Source organism: Pseudorasbora parva, chromosome 19 (genome assembly GCF_024679245.1).
Source record: "Pseudorasbora parva isolate DD20220531a chromosome 19, ASM2467924v1, whole genome shotgun sequence".
NCBI lineage: Eukaryota > Metazoa > Chordata > Actinopteri > Cypriniformes > Gobionidae > Pseudorasbora > Pseudorasbora parva.
Genome location: NC_090190.1, coordinates 1,182,004 through 1,203,920, shown reverse-complemented (window position 1 = coordinate 1,203,920; position 21,917 = coordinate 1,182,004). Strand labels below are relative to the sequence as shown.

Here is a 21,917-nt window from a genome sequence, read left to right as displayed (position 1 = left end):
AATTAAAATAAGCTGATAACATATGGAGCCAGAATGGTGACTTTAAAATTTGGCATCACAAATTAAAATTGTCATTGAAAACAAAAGCAGAACTGAAAAAGGAAACATTGGCATTGAAACATTTGCATTGAAAACAGTTGTATTGGCATTGAAACAAGTATTGGCACTGAAAAAATAAAATTATTAAAATATTACAATCTTATTCTTTTATTGAATTGGGATTTATTTGTATTTTTCAATGACAATCTTCAGATTTTTTCTTCATGTCACTCTTTTTCAGTGACAGTTTTTTTTTAAAATGTCAGTTTTTTTTCAATGTCACTGATTTTCAGTTTCAACTTTCTGTCACTGTTTTGGCGTGGAGAGGGGCGGGGTCTGAGGGGAGGGGTAAGTAGAGCGTAGTTTGCATATCATTGCATATAGGTATACTGAAGCCGTCACCAGCTCTGAAGCCGCATGACATATGTCCAGTTTACCGGGAACTTCCAAGCCGCAAGTTTAAGTCTTTTTTTATATTTTTTATCTGCCATTTATATGTTTTCTCGTGCAACCTTGCCGGCTTGGTTAACTTTTAACGGCCGTTATGCTGTTTTGTTTTTTCCGACGTCGACTGGAACATGTAAATTAGCCTACTAACATTAGCCGTGTTGGCTAACTTAACTGTGGTTAATGCGGCTGTGTAAGTTACACTACTGACATCCCCAACCACACACACACACACCGGAGACAGACGTTACTCCTAGGGCCGCGAGTGTGCTTTTATCTGTAGTTAATTTAGTTGTGCTGCTGCACAAGACCTCATAAACGTGCTAACGCAAAACGTTCAGCAGTATCACACCAGCACAGCAGAATCCAGTGCCGTCACATGAGCACCATTAAATACAGATAGAAGCACATTCGCGGCCCTAGGAGTTACTGTGTAACGCTGCGTTTAAGCCGAACTAGCGGCTCTCCTGTGTGTGTGTGTGTGTGTGTGTGTGTGGTTGGGGATGTCAGTAGTGTTACACAGCCGGCGCCCTGCTGATTATCATGTCAGTGTTAACGTCACAGGCTATGTTACTGTTAGCCACTGTTGTGATGTACTCGACAGACACCTAACGTTAATTATTTTTTGCCAAACCGGACTTTTAGCCTTATTCTGTGCATATGGTGACCGGTGTTTATATTTGACCCTGCATTAACCACAGTTAAGTTAGCCAACACGGCGTTAGTAATTTACATGTTTCAGTTGACGTCGGGGGGGAAAAGAAACAGCATAACGGCCGTTAAAAGTTAAGCAAACCGGCCAGGTTGCACGTGAATAAACATGTAAATGGCAGATAAAAAAAACAGACTTGCGGCTTGGAAGTTCCCGGTAAACTGGACATCTGTCATGCGGCTTCAGAGCTGGTGACGGGTTCAGTATACCTATATGCAATGATATGCAAACTACGCTCTACTTACCCCTCCCCTCAGACCCCGCCCCTCTCCACGCCAAAACAGTGACAGAAAGTTGAAACTGAAAATCAGTGACATTGAAAAAAAACTGACATTGTAAAAAAAAACTGTCACTGAAAAAGAGTGACATGAAGAAAAAATCTGAAGATTGTCATTGAAACAATCGGCATTGTAAAAGCGATATAAATAAAGTTGATTGATAGAAGTCATATTAGATCAACAGATATTCATAAGATTATTCAAAGGATTGGAGTCGTTGTGCTGGAGACGGATTTATTAAGGATGTCGTGTCGATGAGGCATTTTCAAGGTGAGTTTAATTGACACGGTCTCTGCAGACAATTCAGGGATGCATTGGTCATGTCCAGGCACAGGTCCACCATCTGATCTGGATACGGCCCGGATGACTGCAGTAAACCTCTGGTAAACAGAGACTAGCATTCGCGTAGATGCCACTCTTCTTATAATGTAACGAGTACATCAGGTGTTATGGGAAGTGTTCCCGGTTCCAGCAGACCTAGTTAATGCAGCCTAACAATCATTTAGCTGATTTGAATAGTATAAATTAAAAACGTTTTATGCATATGCCATAGTAAAGAGATATTTTTTTAGTCTAGATTTAAAATGTAAGAGTGTGTATGCTTACCGAACAATGCTAGAAAGACTGTTCGAGAGTTTAGGAGCTAAATAAGAAAAGAGATTGACTGCCTGTAATTGATTTTGATATTCTCTAGGTATTTTCAACTGGCGAGAGTTTGGAAACCGCAATAGATGCGATGGAGTACAATGTGTTAAGAGCTCGTTTGGGTGCTAAACCATTTAGTGCTTTGAAAGAAATAAGCAAGATTTTCAAATCTATATGATGTTTAATGAGGAGCCAGTGTTGACAGAACCAGGGCCATTTTGATCACACTCCCTGGTTCTAGTAAGAACTCGAGCTGCTGCGTTTTGGATCTATCTATCATCTATCTATCTATCTATCTATCTATCTATCTATCTATCTATCTATCTATCTATCTATCTATCTATCTATCTATCTATCTATCTATCTATCTATCTATCTATCTATCTATCTATCATCTATCTATCTATCTATCTATCTATCTATCTATCTATCTATCTATCTATCATGGACCAGCTGGAGTTTGTTTATTAAGCGAGCAGGGCAACCACCCAGTAGAGCATTACAATAATCTAGAGCAGGGGTGCTCAACCAGTCAATCGCAGACTGCTTTCCAGTCGATCGCGGGAGTAAATCGCACTCTGGTTTGCCCTTTCTCTCTTCATCATTCCCACGTCTCACAACTCAAATACATACAATATTAACCATTATAAACATATTATTTCTTGAGTAAATGCTGCATTTAGCCTGTTAAAAAAATGTTCTTTATTTACGCTTACAAGATCACTGATTACATTCTGCGCTGTGCTGTGTCTGACGTGAGCAGGGGTGCTGTGTATGCACTGCGGTTCATCTCACATCTGATGACGCATCTATAATATGGGTTGTAACTTGAAAATAATGCTTTATTTATGTTCTGTCGATGGATACATGTGCTGGCTCCTCGGTGATATATTACAACAGCGATAAAAGCAAAAACGTGGCAAAAACGATCTCTCTTTGTAAACTTTGTTCATTCATTGCGAGTTTTGAATATGTTTGAATATGAGCAGTCATTTTCGCCGTCATCAGCCGCATGTAGAGCCAGAAGACGCGAATGAGAACCGCGCGCTGAGAGAAGATCTGTCTCTGTGCATCATCCGAAACTGTGCACTCATCTCACAGCACGCAAATATTGAGTTATCTTTCAAGTCTTGCGCTTAAAAGGACAAACTTACACAAGAAGTATGTTAACATGAGATTTCCCTGCACTATCCTCGGGCCGGGCCGGGCCCGTGATCAAGCGTTTGTTTTTTTAATCATTAGCCTACTTTACTAGTCTAATTGGGTGGGCAGAAAGCTATAATCAGAAATTATATATATTTTTAGCAAAGTAAGAACTAATACAACAACTAAGAAACAATGTGTAGGCTACAAAGTTGCACAAGTCAGGATTAGTGTAAAAATGCGTGTTAAACTCACAGCTGGAGCAGTGATGGAGCACAGCATTATAAACAGAAACGCTCTGAGTCGAGAGCTGCTCGCGTCAACACTGCACTTTGCTTAATTAAATATCTTCGAATAGTTTTGTTTAAAAGTGGACATTTCAAGCTTTCTATACTCATATTTCTCATGTCTGTGAGGCGAGTAGCTGCTGAGTTTGGGTTTATTTATGAGACGCGCGCTCCAGTTCATGAGCAATGAAAGCCATCACTCCCACGACTTCACCTCGCGATTATAGTCTGCTATTTGCTTTTTATTTATTAAATCCAGGCAATTGGCCCAAGAAACCATTTTTTTTAATTAAGATGCAATTTAAACAAAACGAAAGAAAATATTTTTTACAAAACAAAACTTAAAATATTAAACTAAATATATCCACCAAAATCATTTCTGACCCACTCGCATCTTTTCACTCATCATAATCAGATGAAATGTAAAAATAATATTATAATATTTAAATATAAATATAAAGGAAAAAACACATTGTTTAATGGCTACAACAAAGTAAGCTACAGATAAATGTCTGAGCTGGATTTGAGCAAACATCAGTGTACCGGTGAGCGGATCATGAGTGCGCGCCTGCGGATTATTGAGCGGAGTCGGTCAGCTTTATTTATATCACGCTTTTACAATGCCGATTGTTTCAAAGCAGCTTCACATTGTTAAGCAGGACAATATTGCAACAAAATTTGATTCGGCTGTACAGTCGCTGTGGAGAAAACAGCGATGTTATCAACTCATTTAAGTTTATCAATGTTAGTTTTAATATGAGTCTCATCAGTCCGCTTCGCTGCGCTTTGCTCATTACAGGCTCGTTCTCGTCAAAACACCCATGTATTAAAAAATGGTCGGGTTTAAATCGGTCTCTGGCTCATAATTACAGTTAATGTGTCGGGCCGGGCCGGGCTCGGACACAACGTGCACGGGCTCAGGTAGGGTCGGGCTTGATTTTTTGAGCCCGATCTAACCTCTCCCTTGAGCTCATGAACGCATGAACTGTTCAACATCAATATATATTTTAAGATGGTAGAATGCGGTTTTACAAATGCTAGAAATGTGGCTTTCAAAAAAATTATTGGTATAAAAGAGCACACCCAGGTTCCTCACTGACGACGAGGGCTTGACAGAGCAGTCTTCAATTGTTATACAGTATTCTAGGTTACTACTTGTGGAACTTTTTGCCTGTTAATTAAAAATTTACTTTTTTTCTCTGAATTAAGTTGCAGGAAATTACTAGTCATCCAATGTTTTACATCAGCTATGCATTCCATTAATCTTATGAATTAGTACGTTTTGTCAGGGCTTGAAGAAATAAAGAGCTGTATATCGTCAGCATGACAATGAAAACTAACGCCATGCTTCCTAATGATATCTCCCAGTGGTAGCATATACAGGGTGAAGAGCAGCGGTCCTAAAACTGAGCCTTGCGGTACTCCATACTGAACTTGTGATCAGTGTTTAATGAGTTTAGCCAATTCTTCTCCTCCTATAGCAGTGAATGAGTGTATTTTTTCCTCAGTGACACTACAATGCTCTGTCTGATCTGATACTGTAGTAGACGGCAGAATTGTTATAATTTTATTCCTAATATTATCAATCTTACATGTAAAGAAGTTCATAAAGTCATCACTTCTGTGCTGTTTACAAACATCAGAAGTTGAAGCTTTATTTTTGGGTTAATTTCGCTATTGTATCGAATAAATACCTAGGGTTGTGTTTGTTTGTTTTCTAAGAGAGTCGAGAAATAAGCAGATCTAGCAGTTTTTATGGCCTCTCTGTATGCAATCATGCTCTCTTTCCACAAAATATGAAAAACCTCCAGTTTGGTTTTCCTCCAGCTGCGCTCCATTTTTCTGGCAGCTGATTTAAGAGCCCAAATGTGCTCGTTGTACCACAACATTGGAATATTTTCTTTAATCTTCTTTAAGTGCAGGGAAACTAATGTGCTGAAAAAAATGAGGAAGGAATGATGAGGAAGATTATTTACAAAGCAATCTTTAGTGACGGCCGTGATAGTCCGTTAATATATGAATTGGGGGGGGGGCTTTGCAGCCTTTGCTAAATTAAGTAAACATGATACTTGAGAAATCATCGCTCTGCTGCAGAGTTTCAACGGTATCAAACATTTTTCCATGTCTACATGGGTATTAAAATCGTCAACAATTAGTATTTATCTGCAGCCAGAACTTACTCTGATAGAAAACCAGCAAATTCTTTGATAATGTCTGTATTGTGCCCTGGTGGCCTGTATACAGTAGCCAACACAAATGTTAAACAGCATTTGTCATTTACACTAAATGACTTTACATAAAGCACCAAAACTTAAAAGGAATTATATTTGCAACTAGACTTCTGAGTAATACTGAAGATATTATTATAAATTACAGCAACACCTCCCCCTTTACCTTTCAGACGCAGCTCGTGTTTATAACAATAATCTCGGGGGGTGGACTCATTTAAAGTAATGTAGTCCTCAGGTTTAGCCAGGTTTCTGTCAAACACAGCACATCTAGATTATTATCTGTAATCATATCATGAACAATTAAGCGCTTTTGGAGAAAGGGATCGAAAATTCAGCAACCCAAGCTTTATCATTTGTTAGTTTGTATTATATCTGTTGTTTATTTGCTGGACATCAATTACATTTTTACTGTTGAATGGTTTAGATGTTTTTTTGTATTTACTAATTTGGGGAACAGACACAGTCTCTATGTGATAATATCTAGGTAAAAGAGTCTCTATGAGCTGGGATTTAGCTGACTCTGGTGATGTGAGACAGCTAACAGACGGTTGGTTTAGCCAGTTTGTTTGCTTACTGACCTGGGCACAAGTGATTCAGGGTTTAGCTCTAAGACTGTACCAAATTACTAGAGAGAAGAGCGGCACCAGTTCAGGAGGGATGAATGCGGTCTATCTTCAACAGGTCAGGTCTGCCCCAAAAACTTTGGTTTTGATGTTTTTTGTATTTACCACAGTCTCTATGTGATAATATCAAGGTGAAGTAGTCTCTCTATGTGCTGTGATTTATCTGACTTCTGTGACATGAGACAGCTAGCAGACGGTCAGTTTAGCCAGTCCATGCGTTTCCTGACCTGGGCCCCAGTGAGTCAGGGACCATAATTAACTGCCCCAAAAGCTTTTCCAAGTGTCTATAAACCCTATGTTATTTTGCGGACACCATTTAGACAACCAGCAACTGAGTGATGATAATCTGCTAACTATCTCATCACTCCTTCTAACAGGGAGGGGACCAGAGCAAAAACATCATCTGCCATCGTACTTGTGAGTTCACACACCTCTTTAATGTTAATTTTGGTGATCACCGAAGTCAAACATCATTAGTGCCGAGGTGAATAATAATCTTAGAGAATTTACGATTAGCTTTAGCCAGCACTTTTAAATTAGCTTTGCTGTCAGGCGCTCTGGCTCCCGGTAAACATGTGACTATGGTGGCTGGTGTCTTTATTTTCACATTCGGTGTAATATAATTGCTAATGAATAGGGCACTTTCGACAGGATTCTTAGTGGGTTTGTCACTGAGTCTGGAGAACCTGGTTGGATAAAACTGGGGAAAGCATGCCAGATCTAGCTGGAAAGGAAAACTACAGAGCCCACATCCTACCTATATACACTCTTTATAACTGAACATTGAAAGTAGGGATGCACCGAATCCAGGATTTGGGTTCGGATTCAGCCGAATATTGGGCTTTTTGACTGGGTTCTGTTTCTGCCAAACCTTAGAATTTCTTCCCACCAAACCGAACCCGCTTGCACTACGTGATACTGGTCAAACATGATGCCGCGGTTGATTATGGCAACGTGTTTACTAGGTGGACTGGAATGCAGTAGCTGTGAGAAAGTGAAAATGGAACTTGTGAACAGAAAATGTGCTGTTTGGCAGGACTTTCAGTCACAAGAAGGCAATTCAAGTCGAGCTATATGTTCAATTTGCAATGCCGAATTGTCTCGTGGTTGCAAGAACCCTAAACAATAGCCGCTGGATGTCCGGTTCGCGAACAAATCGTTCTTTTTAACCAGATTTTTTTAGTGATCCGGTCGAACCATTTCACCAAATCGGACTGAGTCGTTCTAAACGGTTCGCTCTCAAATCAGCGCTGATCCCACAAGTTACTATAGTTACTCACTTTCTGACATGAGTGACAGTCCCTCAGACTAGAAATAAACTAATATCTTGAAGTATATGTTGTAACTCCGGCCGTTCACTGAACTGAGACATGTTTTGCTGTGAGAACCGGTGAGCTGAGATACTGCATGCGTGATAGCGTCGTCTTGAACAGAACTGTTCCTCTCGGAGTGGGACGGCTGCTGTTTCTCTCGGAAAACTGATGCTGATAATATATGAGCACGGGTGAACCAAGGATTTGTGTAAGTTTATGTTATGTCAATGTAAGTTTATTTAATCTGTGTAAAACATCAGTGTTTGCACGACAGTGGCTGTATTGAGTGCTTTTGCAAAACATGAATTAAAAAATGTATCCAAGATGACGATGATTACAATAATAATTATTACTATACTAAGTTTTGATTAAAATACTTTATATGAATGTGTTTAAACTTTGAATGTATTTTCATCCGCCGGGATGATAGAAATGACGTCATTACGTAAGGACGTAAAAGAAGCGGTGATCCGTTTTTTTTAACCGGTTCATTGAAAAGAACTGTCCGAAAGAACCGTTTCACGGAAAAGAACCAAACTTCCCATCCGAGAGAATAAGAGTTGTGCATGAAGGAATCTACAGAGAGCAATACGGCAAAGTCATCCTGGCATAATGTTGCCTTTTTTTAAATTAAAATTAAATTTAAAATACACTGCTGTGGACGTTGTTTATGTCATTAATGTGTTTACTGTGATAATGGACTGAGGATGGGAGTTGGATTCGGTATTCGGTTTCAGATTCGGCAGAATCTTAACCAGTGGATTCGGTATTCAGCCGAACCTCAAAAATCTGGATTCGGTGCATCCCTAATTGAAAGTAATTATTGGTTGAATTGGTGGTTGTGTTGTTGGTTCTGGGACAGAAGGTTAAACATCCTTATTCTGTTCATTATTTTGCTCCTTCTCTTTTTAGTAAAATGTAAGCTCCTCAACCCTAGATGGGAAACTGTAACACAACACCTCCTCCTCCTTATTGTGAATATCTAAATGAACCTTTTTTGATCCAGAAACACACAATACAACATGTGATGCTGAAGTCATTTATTGATGAAGGTGCACTTCAAACCATTACTGAATGTGCACTGAAACTTATCTTTCATCTTAAGGATAAAAGGTGCAGAGGTAAAATTAAAACAATGAAAAGTGCAATATTAGTATTGCTCAGAAAACAGTAGTTTGGTATTTTGCTGATAGGATCAGTGGACGGTGGTGTAACATCTCATTCCACTCAATCTGGCAATGAAAACAGAACAAAAACATCATTAAGGCAATGCACACACAGTATAAATAGAACAACAGTATACATACCATCTCTCTCCTTGTATCACTTACCTACAAACACCTCGACCTCACACAGTGTGAGGATTTCACTGCGCGCAGGTATAAATATGTTGACATATCGGCCCATAACAGGCCTAAACTTAAATGATTTTGTCTCTCCAAGTGGGATGAAATCAACGACTGTAGCTCTGTGAAGACACACAGTAACAGAGAAATAGAGATGAGCGTATCAAAACGGCATAAAGCATTTGCAATATATTTATGTCAAACGCATTTTTGTATTAAAATGATTTATTAAAAGTAATTTGATCTTATTTACTAATTGTCTAACTGTTTGTGTTAGTATTAAGAGAGAGACAATACTTACATCGGATTATCGTTGCCATTATTTATCAGGCTGTTGCCGATGCGGATCTGAGCATCATTTATCTTCTTTGCAAAACCATCTCCACGATTAGTGATGCTGACTCTGTTTATCTCGTACGTTTTCCCCAGGTCAACTCTCCACCAGGGGCTCATTTCCTCCTCAGTTTGACTGCATGAGTCACTAGCCAAAACTGAATTCCTGTTGCCATCAACAGCATTTTTAGCATTGTGTTGGACTGGGGAAGACTGGACAGCGGTGGCTTTGAGAGCAAGATTCCCTGTTTAACATAAAATAATAAGCAATTGCTTTTTTTCTTAAATGTGCTAACGTTTAATCCCAATATAATGGGCAAAGTAATGCTAAGCTATGCAATCCAAATGATATTACATGGCTCTCTGGAATACTCGATTCTGATTGGTCAGTTGTGACATTCTGACCCATAGGAAAGAAAAATCCAAAGGGAGAACTCTTTAGCATCTCAAATGTTTCTCCTTGACAAAAATGAGGTTAGTTTAAGATTAAATGGAGACGCTTGCTTAAGTCTCCTGTTTTTCATGCTTGTCTTGAGACAAAAACTCTAACATTCTCACAATGGTCTCATTTAAAGTTTTAGAATAGATCTCAACAACATCATGCTCAGATTTGTCTCCTTGGCTAGAGAGACTGGATTGCTCGTATTTGTCTCCTCTAAAGATTCAGAAGAGATCTCAACAGAATGACACGCTGTGCTCAGATTTGTCTCTGTCATATGCCTGTCCTGTCTTGTGTGCACATGTGGGTTTTGTTAGTATGGCCATTGTGCTTCTGTCATTGTTTTATCCCCCCCCCCCCCCCGTTATCTAATTATTGGTTTTATTTGCCCTACCTGTGTTCGCTCATTCCCTGCCTGATTTGTCCCCTTTTGTAAGCTCTTTGTGGTTGTCAGTCTTTGTCGGATCGTTGTACTGTCTATGTCACCCGTTTTGGTATGTGTTTTATGTATTTCTAGTTCATGTTTTTCCCCCTCGTGGTTTTTTTTTTGTGTGTTTATGTTTTATTAAGTTAATAAATTATCATTTTCTGCACTTGAGTCCTCGCACCAGTTTTCCTTTGTTCTAGACATGAGTCTCCTTACCTAGAGACTCTGCATATCTCACATTTGTCTCATCTAAAGATTCAGAAGAGATCTTAACAGAATCACACACTGTGCTCAGATATCTCGCATTTGTCATGTTGTCGAGATCTCTTCTTTTAAACAAATGTGAGAGCTTCAGAGTATTCTAGCTGAGGAGAAAAGTCTGACCACAGTGTGTGGTGTTGTTGAGATCTCTTATGAATCTTCAGAGAAGACGTGTGTGAGAGCTCCAGTGTTTCTTGCTAAGGAGAAAAATCTGAGCACAGTGTGTGATGATGTTGAGATCTCTTCTAAAATTTAGAGGAGACAAATGAGAGTTTTTGTCTCAGGAGACAAGTCTGAGAAACAGGAGACTCAAGAAAAAGTCTCCATTTAATGTTAATGTATCCTCATTTATGTCTCGCAGAAACATTTGAATTGTTAAAGGTTTTTTTCCCCTCTGGGTAGCTTATATTTGATTCATCCATGCCATTTCAATCAAGTACAATACATGCAAAGAACAAAACAATCTATTACATGCATGCAAAATGGGTCGTACAAGATAAACTTTCTAATGTTAAACGAAGAACCAAAAGGTTAAGCAGCAACCATGAAGCACTGATACACTATAGTATTACATTTGTTATAAAGAAATAATTTACCTCGACTAAACACCATACACTTGTCTGATCATTGTTTGGAATAAGCACTGCATATTCAATTGTATCCTCACCCCTTTTCAGTCAGGCTTCAGGAAGGGGCATGGCAGCCACTAAAGTAATTGATGACATTGTGTCTGCCATTGATTGCAAAAACTCATGCGCAGGATTGTTTATTGACCTTTCTAAGGCTTTTGATACAGTGGATCACAACATTCTTTTAAAATGTCTAGTTAAAATTGGGGTGTCCTCAAATGCAGTAAGTCATTAAAAATGATTTTGCAGGGAGATTTCAATGTGTTGCATGTGATAGTATTACATCAGGGAAGGCTGCAATTACAATCGGGGTTCCACAAGGCTCCATCTTAGGGCCACTATTGTTTACTGTCTACATAAATTCTGTTTCTGAACGTGTAAATGCTAATGTACACCTTTACGCGGATGACACCATCATCTATTGCACTGCACCCTCTCCATGTGAGGCGTTAAAAAAACTGCAGGAGGCTTTCACAGTCTTGCAAGAAAATGTAAGGAAATTAAAGTTAGTGCTTAATGCTAAAAAAACCAAATACATGCTGTTCACACACTCCAAGTTCAAAGTAAAATCGCTAACTCCAATTGTAACCGCACAGGGGCAGGAAATAGAGAAGGTGTCATGCTACACATATCAAGGTTTTTTTTTGGATGAAAATATTTCTTTTAATCCTCATGTTATGCATGTGGTAAAGAAACTTAGAGTAAAGCGAGGTTTCTTTTTTTAGAAATAAGGCTTGTTTTAATTTGAACGCTAGAAAAGAACTTGTAGCAGCCACATTTTTATCTGTTCTGGATTATGGCGACATTATCTATATGCATGCCTCAAAGTCTGTATTGCGTTCTCTGGATTCTGTCTACCGTTCAGCACTACGATTTATAACCAAAGCAGACTATAATACACATCACTGCAATTTGTACAGATTATCTGGTAGGTTACCACTGTCTAAACGCAGACAACGCAATTGGTTGATTTTTATTTATAAAGCGGATCATTACCATCATATTTATCAGTATTTTCATTGGCAACAAACAATAGATATGACCTCAGGTCAAACAATAGCATACGTTTTAATGTGCCTACTGTTCATTTTGAATTTGGTAAAAGAGCCTACCGTTACAATGCTCCGTCAACCTGGAACGCACTACAGAAAGAACTGAAACTAAAACTAAACATGTTCATCCCCATCTCTGATTTTAAGTCGTATCTGGCAGACATTTTGCATCATACATGTGAGTGTGTCTAGACTTTTTGTTGTTTACAGCCTGCATATTCTCACTTGTAAATTGTATTTATGTTTTATGTTGCGGCCATCTCTGTTTTTATGTGTCTTATTTAGCTATGTGCTGCCTTTTCTTGGCCAGGGCTCACTTGAAAAAGAGACTACTGTCTCAATGTGACTACCCTGGTAAAAAAAATAAAAAAATAAAAAAAAAAAAAATAATAATAATAATAATAATAATAATAATAATAATAATAATAATAATAATAATAATAATAATTCATTTCTGGGCACTGAAGATAAATTTAAATGAGTAACCCTTGATATTTTGAAACACATAATGCTTTTTGAATGATAGTTTCAGTATTCACAATATTAGTACAAATTTAAAATGTAACATGTTTCTCCTAAAATAAAATTTAAGACATCTGGGGTTGGTTGAAAAACTTCATTAGTCAAAACTTCAACTAGTCATTAATTATTTCCCCCTGGTACCAACCTGGTAACACTTTACATTAAGGTTCCCTTTGTAAAGGGTTTAAAAAGGTGTTTGTTAATGACTAATAAATAATTTACAAATGCATTATAAATCATTGGTAAGCAGTTATAACTGCATGAATAAAAAGGGCGACTTTAATGCAATGCCTGCCAAATAGTGATCCTTTTTGATATAAATGATAAATAAATTTATTTATTAACACTTATTTAAATCAAAACCATTTTCCTGATTTATTTAATGATTCAGCAAAATAGACTTTCATAGTGAGACTGAGGGGTGTTGTATGTGGTTCTCTTATTAATATCTCATGTCTGCCACTTTTTATCTTCCTTAAGTTACAGTCTTACCATGATATTCCACAAAAGGTTCATGATGCCTATCCACAGCATGTATCAAAACTGATTCTTGTTCATAAAGATAAAGAAGAACTTTATTTTGGGTGGAAAATGTAAAAAAAATTCCAATATTAGTTACTAAGTTAGAACCTTAATGTAGGGTGGACAACTGTGAACCATTTATGAATAAGTTAAAAACATTAATAACCTGTGAAAGTGAACCTTAATGTAAAGTAAACACATGAATTATGTTATGAATTCACAAACAGACATTTTTTTTCTAATTCAATATTTTATTGTTGATGCATTACATCAGTAAAACAGCTTTAAACATGAACATTAACATATTAATACACAATCAATAATTATTTTGATATCATGATAAAGACCACTGTAACCTGAACATCTGAACATCCACACTTTAGTTACAGTAACGTTACCTGTGCATGATATCAAAATTATTGATTGTGTATCAATATGTTAATGTTCATGTTTAAAGTTGTGTTTACTGATACAATGCATCAACAATAAAATTTAATCAGAAAAAAAAATCTTCATAATTAATAAATACATAATTCACAGGTGTTCACTTTACATTAAGGTTCACTTTCACAGGTTATTAACGTTTATAACTCATTAATAAATGTCTCACGGGTTTCCACTAAAGGTTCACAAGTAACTATTGGAATTAAAACATCCATTACTACTATTTTATTAAAGTTATTTTGTGCCAGTTTTTTTTTTTTTTTTACCAAAATAAAGTTTCATGATTTCATCTTCATGAACAAGAATCAGTTTTGATGCATGCTGTGGATAGGCATCATGAACCTTTTGTGGAATATCATGGTAAGACTGTAACTTAAGGAACATTTTAAAAAGTGGCAGACATGAGATATTAATAAGAGAACCACATACAACACCCCTCAGTCTCACTATGAAAGTCTATTTTGCTGCATCATTAAATAAATCAGGAAAATGGTTTTGAGTTTATTAAGTGTTAATAAATACATTTATTAAGCATTTATATCATGTGAGTTAAAAAGGATCACTATTTGGCAGGCATTGCATTAAAGACGCCATTTTTATTCATGCAGTTTAAACTGCTTATCAATGATTTATAATGCATTTGTAAATTATTTATTAGTCATTATTCCACGGCTCTGTGAAATACTTGATGCTGATTGGTCAATCGCGCATTCCAGCGGTATGTTATTCCCAGATAACACCCGCTCATCCGGGTACAGCGAGTTATCTTGACCGGTTCTACTTCTGTGCTTAACGCTGGCGCCATCTTGTGGCTGTTAAATCCTTAAACAGCCGTGGCTACAATGGAAGACTTCAAGGCAGGTTTCCTTTATAAAGTTTTAAATATGGATATTTTTCTCACACAAACGCATCGATTGGAATCAGAAGGCTCTATTAACCCATCGGAGTCGTGTGGAGCACGTTATTTTTTAAATATAACGGACTTTTTTAATATAACTCTGATTGTATTTGTCTGACAGAAGAATGTCATAAACACCTATAATGACCTGAGGGTGAGTAAATCATAGGCTTGGTTTCATTTTTGGCTGAACTAACCCTTTCAGCATTCATTCTCAACATTTAGCAGCAATAGATAAAGGCTTAAAGCAGTCTGGAACTGTTTTTCTGCGCGGAAGCTTTGCGTAAGAGCTAATAAAATATTTAATCTCAAGACAATATTCTGTGTCTAATAATTATTTATTTGAGACTAGTAGCCGTGTAATAAGCGGGATAATGTCCACCCAGCCGGTTGTTATCTCAGAATAAACCCCTTCAGAGTGACGCTCCGCTTCGCCTCGGGGTCCTGATCACTCTGAAGGGGTTTATTCTGCGATAACAACCGGCTGGGTGGACATTATCCCTTACTTAACATACACCTTTATAAACCCTTTACAAAGGGAACCTTAATGTAAAGTGTTACTCAACTGGTGCCAGCTCTGTTATAGTTAGATATTGTGTTGAAGTATTTTTAGTACTGTAGTGTTCGTCGTGTTGCCTGAATGATTGTTTTTGTACACTGTAAGAGATTCTAAGATACTAAACAACTAAGAATTAAATGAGCTTTGTACCTTGTGGGGGAAGACACAAGATTATATGCGTTTGTGTGTGTGTGTGTGTGTGTGTGTGTGTGTGTGTGTGTGTGTGTGTGTGTGTGTGTGTGTGTGTGTGTGTGTGTGTGTGTGTGTGTGTGTGTGTGTGTGTGTGTGTTACAAATCTCAGCCGTACCCGACGGTATCCTAAAGGTTGTTATTAAAGCTACGCTACAAACTCTCCCGACCAAATACAATCTCTCTCTGTCTCTCTGTGGTTTCCCAAATATCACGAACCATTCTGCTTACTACATCGTGATAAGATAATGGAATCTACAGCGCACATAATGAACGGATGCCCAGCGTTCAAAGGACTTTACATCGCGCGCCACGATCGCATCATAAACACAATGGCTCAAGAACTGCATAAAGTTTCTGGACATAGTGTAATACATACAAATGAGACAAACCAGCTGGTTCTCAAATCGGAATGATAATAATATAAACTGTCTTCAAAGTGTTCTTAGGGAACACCCAAATACTCCAGACATTGTTGTCGTTAATGAACTTTCTAAAAACATTCTGATTCTAGAAGTGGGCTGTTGTTTTGATGCTTACATGGACTTTAAGTGTTTTCTGAGAAAATGTTTAAATACCAACCGTTAACAAATGCTATGGCAGTGTGTGGCTACAGGACCAAACTTATCGTCCTTATTTTGGGTAGTTTAGGATATGTACATAGATTATGTGTCAGAGGCTTGCAGATTGCTGGACTGAGTAAAAAGAGCTCTAAGCAAATAGCCAGATATTGTTCTGTGTCAGCGATCATAGGCAGTCTGCATGTTTGGAGAAGACGATGTCACCTTTATCCATAACCGATTGATTAATGTGGTTGTGACTGTTTGCATTGTCAGTATTGTCAGGTTAAACATGATAAGCTCTTTGTGAATATTTGGATGCTGTGTTGTTTTGTCATTCCAAATAAAATGATTAAATGTGAGCCTGTTTATGTGGTTTATGAGTTAATAATTACTAAATTATGTTTTTGTTTTTTTTGAGAAAGTAAAAATGCAGAATGTTACTGACAGTAACACAGGCAAAATTCAAAGTAATGAAGAACACTTACTTGGAACACACACGTATAATGACGTAGAATCATCTGTGAATAAAATAATAACATTTATTCACACATTAATAAGTAAATAAACACATTCTACCACAGAGTCTTCTCTCTCTGTCTCTTACCTGCTTTGAGCGTCTCATTTGTGGAAGACTGGACAGCTGCGTCTCCGGGAGCAAGACTCTCTGTTTAACATAAAATAATAACAGTTATTCACACATTATTAAATACATAATTCACATTCTATCACAGAGTCTTCTCTCTCTGTCTCTTACCTGCTTTGAGCGTCTCGTTTGTGGAAGACTGGACAGCTGCGTCTCCGGGAGCAAGACTCTCTGTTTAGCATAAAATAATAACAGTTATTCACACATTAATAAATACATATTTCACATTAAGGTTCACTTTCACAGGTTATTAACGTTTATAACTCATTAATAAATGTCTCACGGGTTTCCACTAAAGGTTCACAAGTAACTAATATTGGAATTAAAACATCCATTACTACTATTTTATCAAGTTATTTTGTGCCAGTTTTTTTTTTTTTTTTGATAAATATGTAATATAAATTTGATAAATATGTAATATTTATCAAATTATTTAAATGATTACACTTGAGCTCAAGGCTAGATTATTGTAATGCTCTACTGGGTGGTTGCCCTGCTCGCTTAATAAACAAACTCCAGCTGGTCCATGATGAGACTCGTCGGGATATGAGGTAAAAAAATAACACATACTGTTGTGTTTCTCACAGAAACCGATCGGTTCGTGTCTTAACACATCAATGTGTCGTCAGGAGCAGCAGGGTTTTTGTGCACGTTGCCTAAGCATGTTTTTTTTGTTTGTATGTTTTCCTCTAATAGACTTGTTCCCCATTCACATGATTAGAAGACTGGCACACAGCAACGGTTGAGATAAAAATCTTCATTTGTGTTCTCCTGAAGAAACAAACACACCCATGATGCCCTGGGGGTCAGCAGATAAACATCTAATTTTCATTTTTGGGTGAACTAACCCTTTAACTCATTTGGTAGCGATCACATCGTTATCTACATATCACAAAGCTACATTTTGATGTGGTGTCAGAGCACGCTCCTGTCTTTCATTATCGCTCCTAATGGCTTGCCTTTTATCAAAAAAGAGCCTTATGGGTTAAGGGTTATGTAATATTTATCAAATTATTTAAATGATTACACTTGAGCTTAAGGCTAAATTATTGTAATGCTCTACTGGGTGGTTGCCCTACTCGCTTAATAAACAAACTCCAGCTGGTCCATGATAGATAGATAGATAGATAGATAGATAGATAGATAGATAGATAGATAGATAGATAGATAGATAGATAGATAGATAGATAGATAGATAGATAGATAGATAGATAGATAGATAGATAGATAGATAGATAGATAGATAGATAGATAGATAGATAGATAGATAGATAGATAGATAGATAGATTATTGTAATGCTCTACTGGGTGGTTGCCCTGCTCGCCTAATAAACAAACTCCAGCTGGTCCAAAATGCAGCAGCTCGAGTTCTTACTAGAACCAGGAAGTGTGATCATATTAGCCCGCTTCTGTCAACACTGCACGGGCTCCCTATTAAAACTATTGCGATCTCAGAGTTCTGGCCAGTTGATAATACCTAGAATATCAAAATCAGCTGCAGGTGGTCAATCCTATTTAACATCTAGGGCCCTATTTTAACGATCTGAAACGCAAGTGTCAAAGCGCGAAGCACAAGTAACTTTGTGGGCGGGTCTCGGGGCTGTTGCTATTTTCCCGGCGGGATAAATGGCTCTTGCGCCCGGCGCAAATCTAAAATGGGTTGGTCTGAAGTAGCTTCATTATTCATAGGTGTGGTTTGGGCGTAACGTGAATAAACCAATCAGAGCGGCATCCAACATTCCCTTTAAAAGCAGCTGCGCAAGCTCCATTATGGGTTGCTATTATTATGGCGTATTTACCAGACGCACGCCAGGAGCGGTTCACAGCCGAGGAGACTAATGTTCTTGTAAGAGCAGCCCTCACGAAACAAAAATATATTGCAGTATATTGGAAAATGTCATGCAATACATTAGGCAATATATTAACATATATGGGAATTAATATTTATATCTTTCAATATATTGCAATATATTGAAAGCGGCAATCATTTGTATATTTTGCAATATATTACATGAATATATAATATATTTTATAATACCATCAATATATTATTCCATATATTTACAATATATTAAAATATATTTCAACTAATATATTGGTAAATATATTTTCATTTCGTAAGGGAGTGAAAGACAGAGAAGTTGTGTTGTGTGGGGATGGGAGAAACCCACCCGAAATAGCGTCGGTTAAACAGTTTTTTATTTTTTCAGTCAATTTTTTTTTTTGGTTCTTGACGGACAAACCAATTTGTCAGATGTCCTTTTTTATATATATATATATTTGTAAGCTAGATTTATGCCTATTTTTTCATATCTTCGTGGCACACCACAATGTGGTAATATTTTTTTTTTTAGTGTAACAATTTATGATTTGCAAAAATAACTGTTGCATCTGTGTCGATTACATGAGCAAAGTGAATGCGCGTTGTGCACGCTATACATTATGGTCAAGCATGCGCCCTTAAAATAGCATAATGAACAACGCGCAACGCGCCGCTGACTTTAGACTGGGTTTTTTCTGGTCAGTGGCGCAACTGTTTAATGGAACAGCGAAATAGCACCAGGGATTGTTTGCGCCGGAACACGCCTCCTTTTTTGCGCTGAACCGCCCAGGGAGCGCAAGTTCATTCACTAGTTTAGCGACGTGCTTCTGTGGAGGGAAAAGCGCACTTTAATAATAATAATTAAAGAGATAAGTCTAGATTTAAACTGACAGTGACACTGACAGAGTGTGTGCACTACCCGAACAATGGTAGGAAGACTGTTCTGATAAGAAGGCAACAACTGAGAGTACTGTAGTGTTCGTCTTGTTTTTGTTCACTGTAATGGATTCTAAGATAATAAACAGGTACGAATTTAAAACAGTTTCATCTCATGTGACACAGAATATAATTATTTATTTGGGGGCTCATGACTGTACATTATCCCTTAAATGTTTGTCTTGCTAGGAATAATTTTCATGGAAGCTTTGCTTTTTCTTTTTTCTTTTTTTACAAGTGAGCTACTAAAAACAATTAAACTTAAATCAATATTTTGTGTCAAATTATTTATTTGTGGTTAGTAACCATGTAATAAGCCGGGGTGCTGATCAGTTTATTTAGCCATAACAACCAATAAGGGATAATGTACATGAAGACAGTTATCAAATGATCAGTAAGAATATTATATGTGTGTTACTGACAACATTTAAAATAATGAAGAACACTCACTTGGACCACAAGAGCAGGGGCACGATGGTGGGTCCTTTACTGTTAATAAAGTAATGAGAGTTTGACACACATTATTAAGTACATACATTTAATCTGAATTCAGCCATCTTTACTTGTATTATTCTAAACGTACCTTTAGATTGAGCGACACACAGCCCAGTAAAAAGTGTCAGAAACAAAATCACACGTACAGCCATCCTGATATGAGACACAACAACATACAGCTTCATCTCAGCATATGAAGGAATCATTTTCAATTTATCATCCTCATATAAACAATGAAACATATATATTGCTACTGTAATGATAAAATAGTAGAAGAACCCCAAGACTTAAAGTCAGTGTAATGTGACTAACCTGCCTCCATTCTTCAGGTTTTAAATGCCTTTGCTGAGTTTAATCTAGTTTTAACTTATACACTACCGGTCAAAAGTTTTTGGATGGTAAGATTTTTAAAATGTTTTTAAAAGAAGTCTCTTCTGCTCACCAAAGCTTCATTTATGTGGTCCAAAAATACAGAAAAACAGTAATATTGTGAAATATTTTGACTACCTAAAATAACTATTTTCTATGTGAATATATTTTAAAATGCAATTTATTAATGTGATTAAAGCTTTAGAGACTTTATCATCATTACTCCAGTCTTCAGTGTCATATGACCCTTCTCATATGAGGATTTGCTTATTATCAATGTTGGATTATTTTAAGGATAGAATTTAAAAAGCACACCATTTATTCTGAAATATTAAACTTTTGTAACATTATCACTACTTTCCACAAGTTTAACACATTTATTCAGCAATGATGCATTAAATTGATCAAAAGTGAGAGTATAGACATTTATAATGTTGATATTAAATTATTTATGATAATAGGTTTATATATTTAAGATAAATGCTGCTTGATGTATTAAATGTTCAGTGTTATTTAATGCAATTTAGAATAATTAGCAACACTATTGTTTAGCCACATTTTGCCCTCTTTTAAAAGACAGACTGTCAGTAAAACTGATTCTTGTTGAATGTTCTCTTGTCATTATTGGATTGCAGCGAGTGTTATTTCTAAACTACATCTTTACACCCTGACTAACTTGAATCGTCCAAACTAAAGTTTAGTTGTATTAGTAAATCCTCCATTGCATATGATGCTCTCAGAGAAACACACTAACAGCTTCTTCACTAACAAGGCCTTCTTTACCTAACAACAGTTGCTATTTATCACAAGTGATTGGCTAATATTAAATGTGTGTGTTCAATAAGTAACTGTGATGTTTTAATGGAATTTAACCTAGCTGCTCTTAATATATCACTTGTTATACTATATTGTGTTTTTTCAAAGTAATAATGTGACATTAACTCTGATATTAAGATTTTAAAAAAGGAAACACCACATTAAAGAACACGGCTGTGTTACAAGAGTGAACGGCTTAGAGTTTTGTGTCAAGAGTTTAGCATATGTATCCTTAATAAAACTGATCAACTGTATTCAATACATTATAATTGTGCCCTTGACAACACCTTGTGGAGAGTTCATAAACATTCATAACTCACCTGGAAATCATCATTGAATCAGTCTCACAGAAGACCTTCACAATTCAGCTGTTATCTGTCAGTAATAAATAGTAAAAAATACATTTATATGTAATAAATCAATTGCATTATTAATATTTATTCATGAACAATTGCTATATGTATTATTATCAAATATATTATTCATGAGGAATATTATGCCCTGTCAAAAAATTACAAACCAAAAAATTTGCCATTAAACAGAGATATGAATATTAATACTCACCAGCAGTCTGTGAAATGGATCTAGTTGAATAATATTGTGCTCAGAAATGATGCTCTATTTATTGCTGAATTAAGTTCCTCCTTACCAAATAAGTCTTATCTGATATCAGTAAAATCAACATTTAAAAAAAAAACTATTACAAAATATTCCCTGTTTCTGTGATATTGTGACAGCATTAATCAAACATTACTTTGGAGTTTGAACATCCGACACACATTTGCCCACACAATGTTTTTTTTTTTTTTTGTGTGTGTGTGTGTGTGTGTGTCATTATTGGATTGCAGCGAGAGCAACAAGACACTTCTAGACTATTTTATATATATCTTTACACAGCGACTTGTCCAAACAAAAGTTTAGTTTTATTAGTTAA

At 36.7% G+C, this 21,917-nt stretch overlaps 1 protein-coding gene across 1 annotated transcript; it reads right to left on the bottom strand.

Annotated features, from left to right (window-relative positions):
• Positions 1-8,743: 8,743 nt before the first annotated feature.
• On the bottom strand, positions 8,744-21,639 carry LOC137047986 (fucolectin-like). Its single transcript, XM_067425929.1, has 10 exons — positions 21,548-21,639; positions 21,304-21,358; positions 19,887-19,951; positions 19,754-19,792; positions 16,657-16,716; positions 16,507-16,566; positions 16,388-16,420; positions 9,366-9,642; positions 9,050-9,186; positions 8,744-8,950 (listed from the first exon to the last, which is right to left on the bottom strand). Exons 2-10 carry the CDS (start codon positions 21,315-21,317, stop codon positions 8,946-8,948), a joined length of 690 nt encoding a protein of 229 aa, XP_067282030.1. The 5' UTR covers positions 21,318-21,358; positions 21,548-21,639; the 3' UTR covers positions 8,744-8,945.
• Between the last annotated feature and the right edge of the window lie 278 nt (positions 21,640-21,917).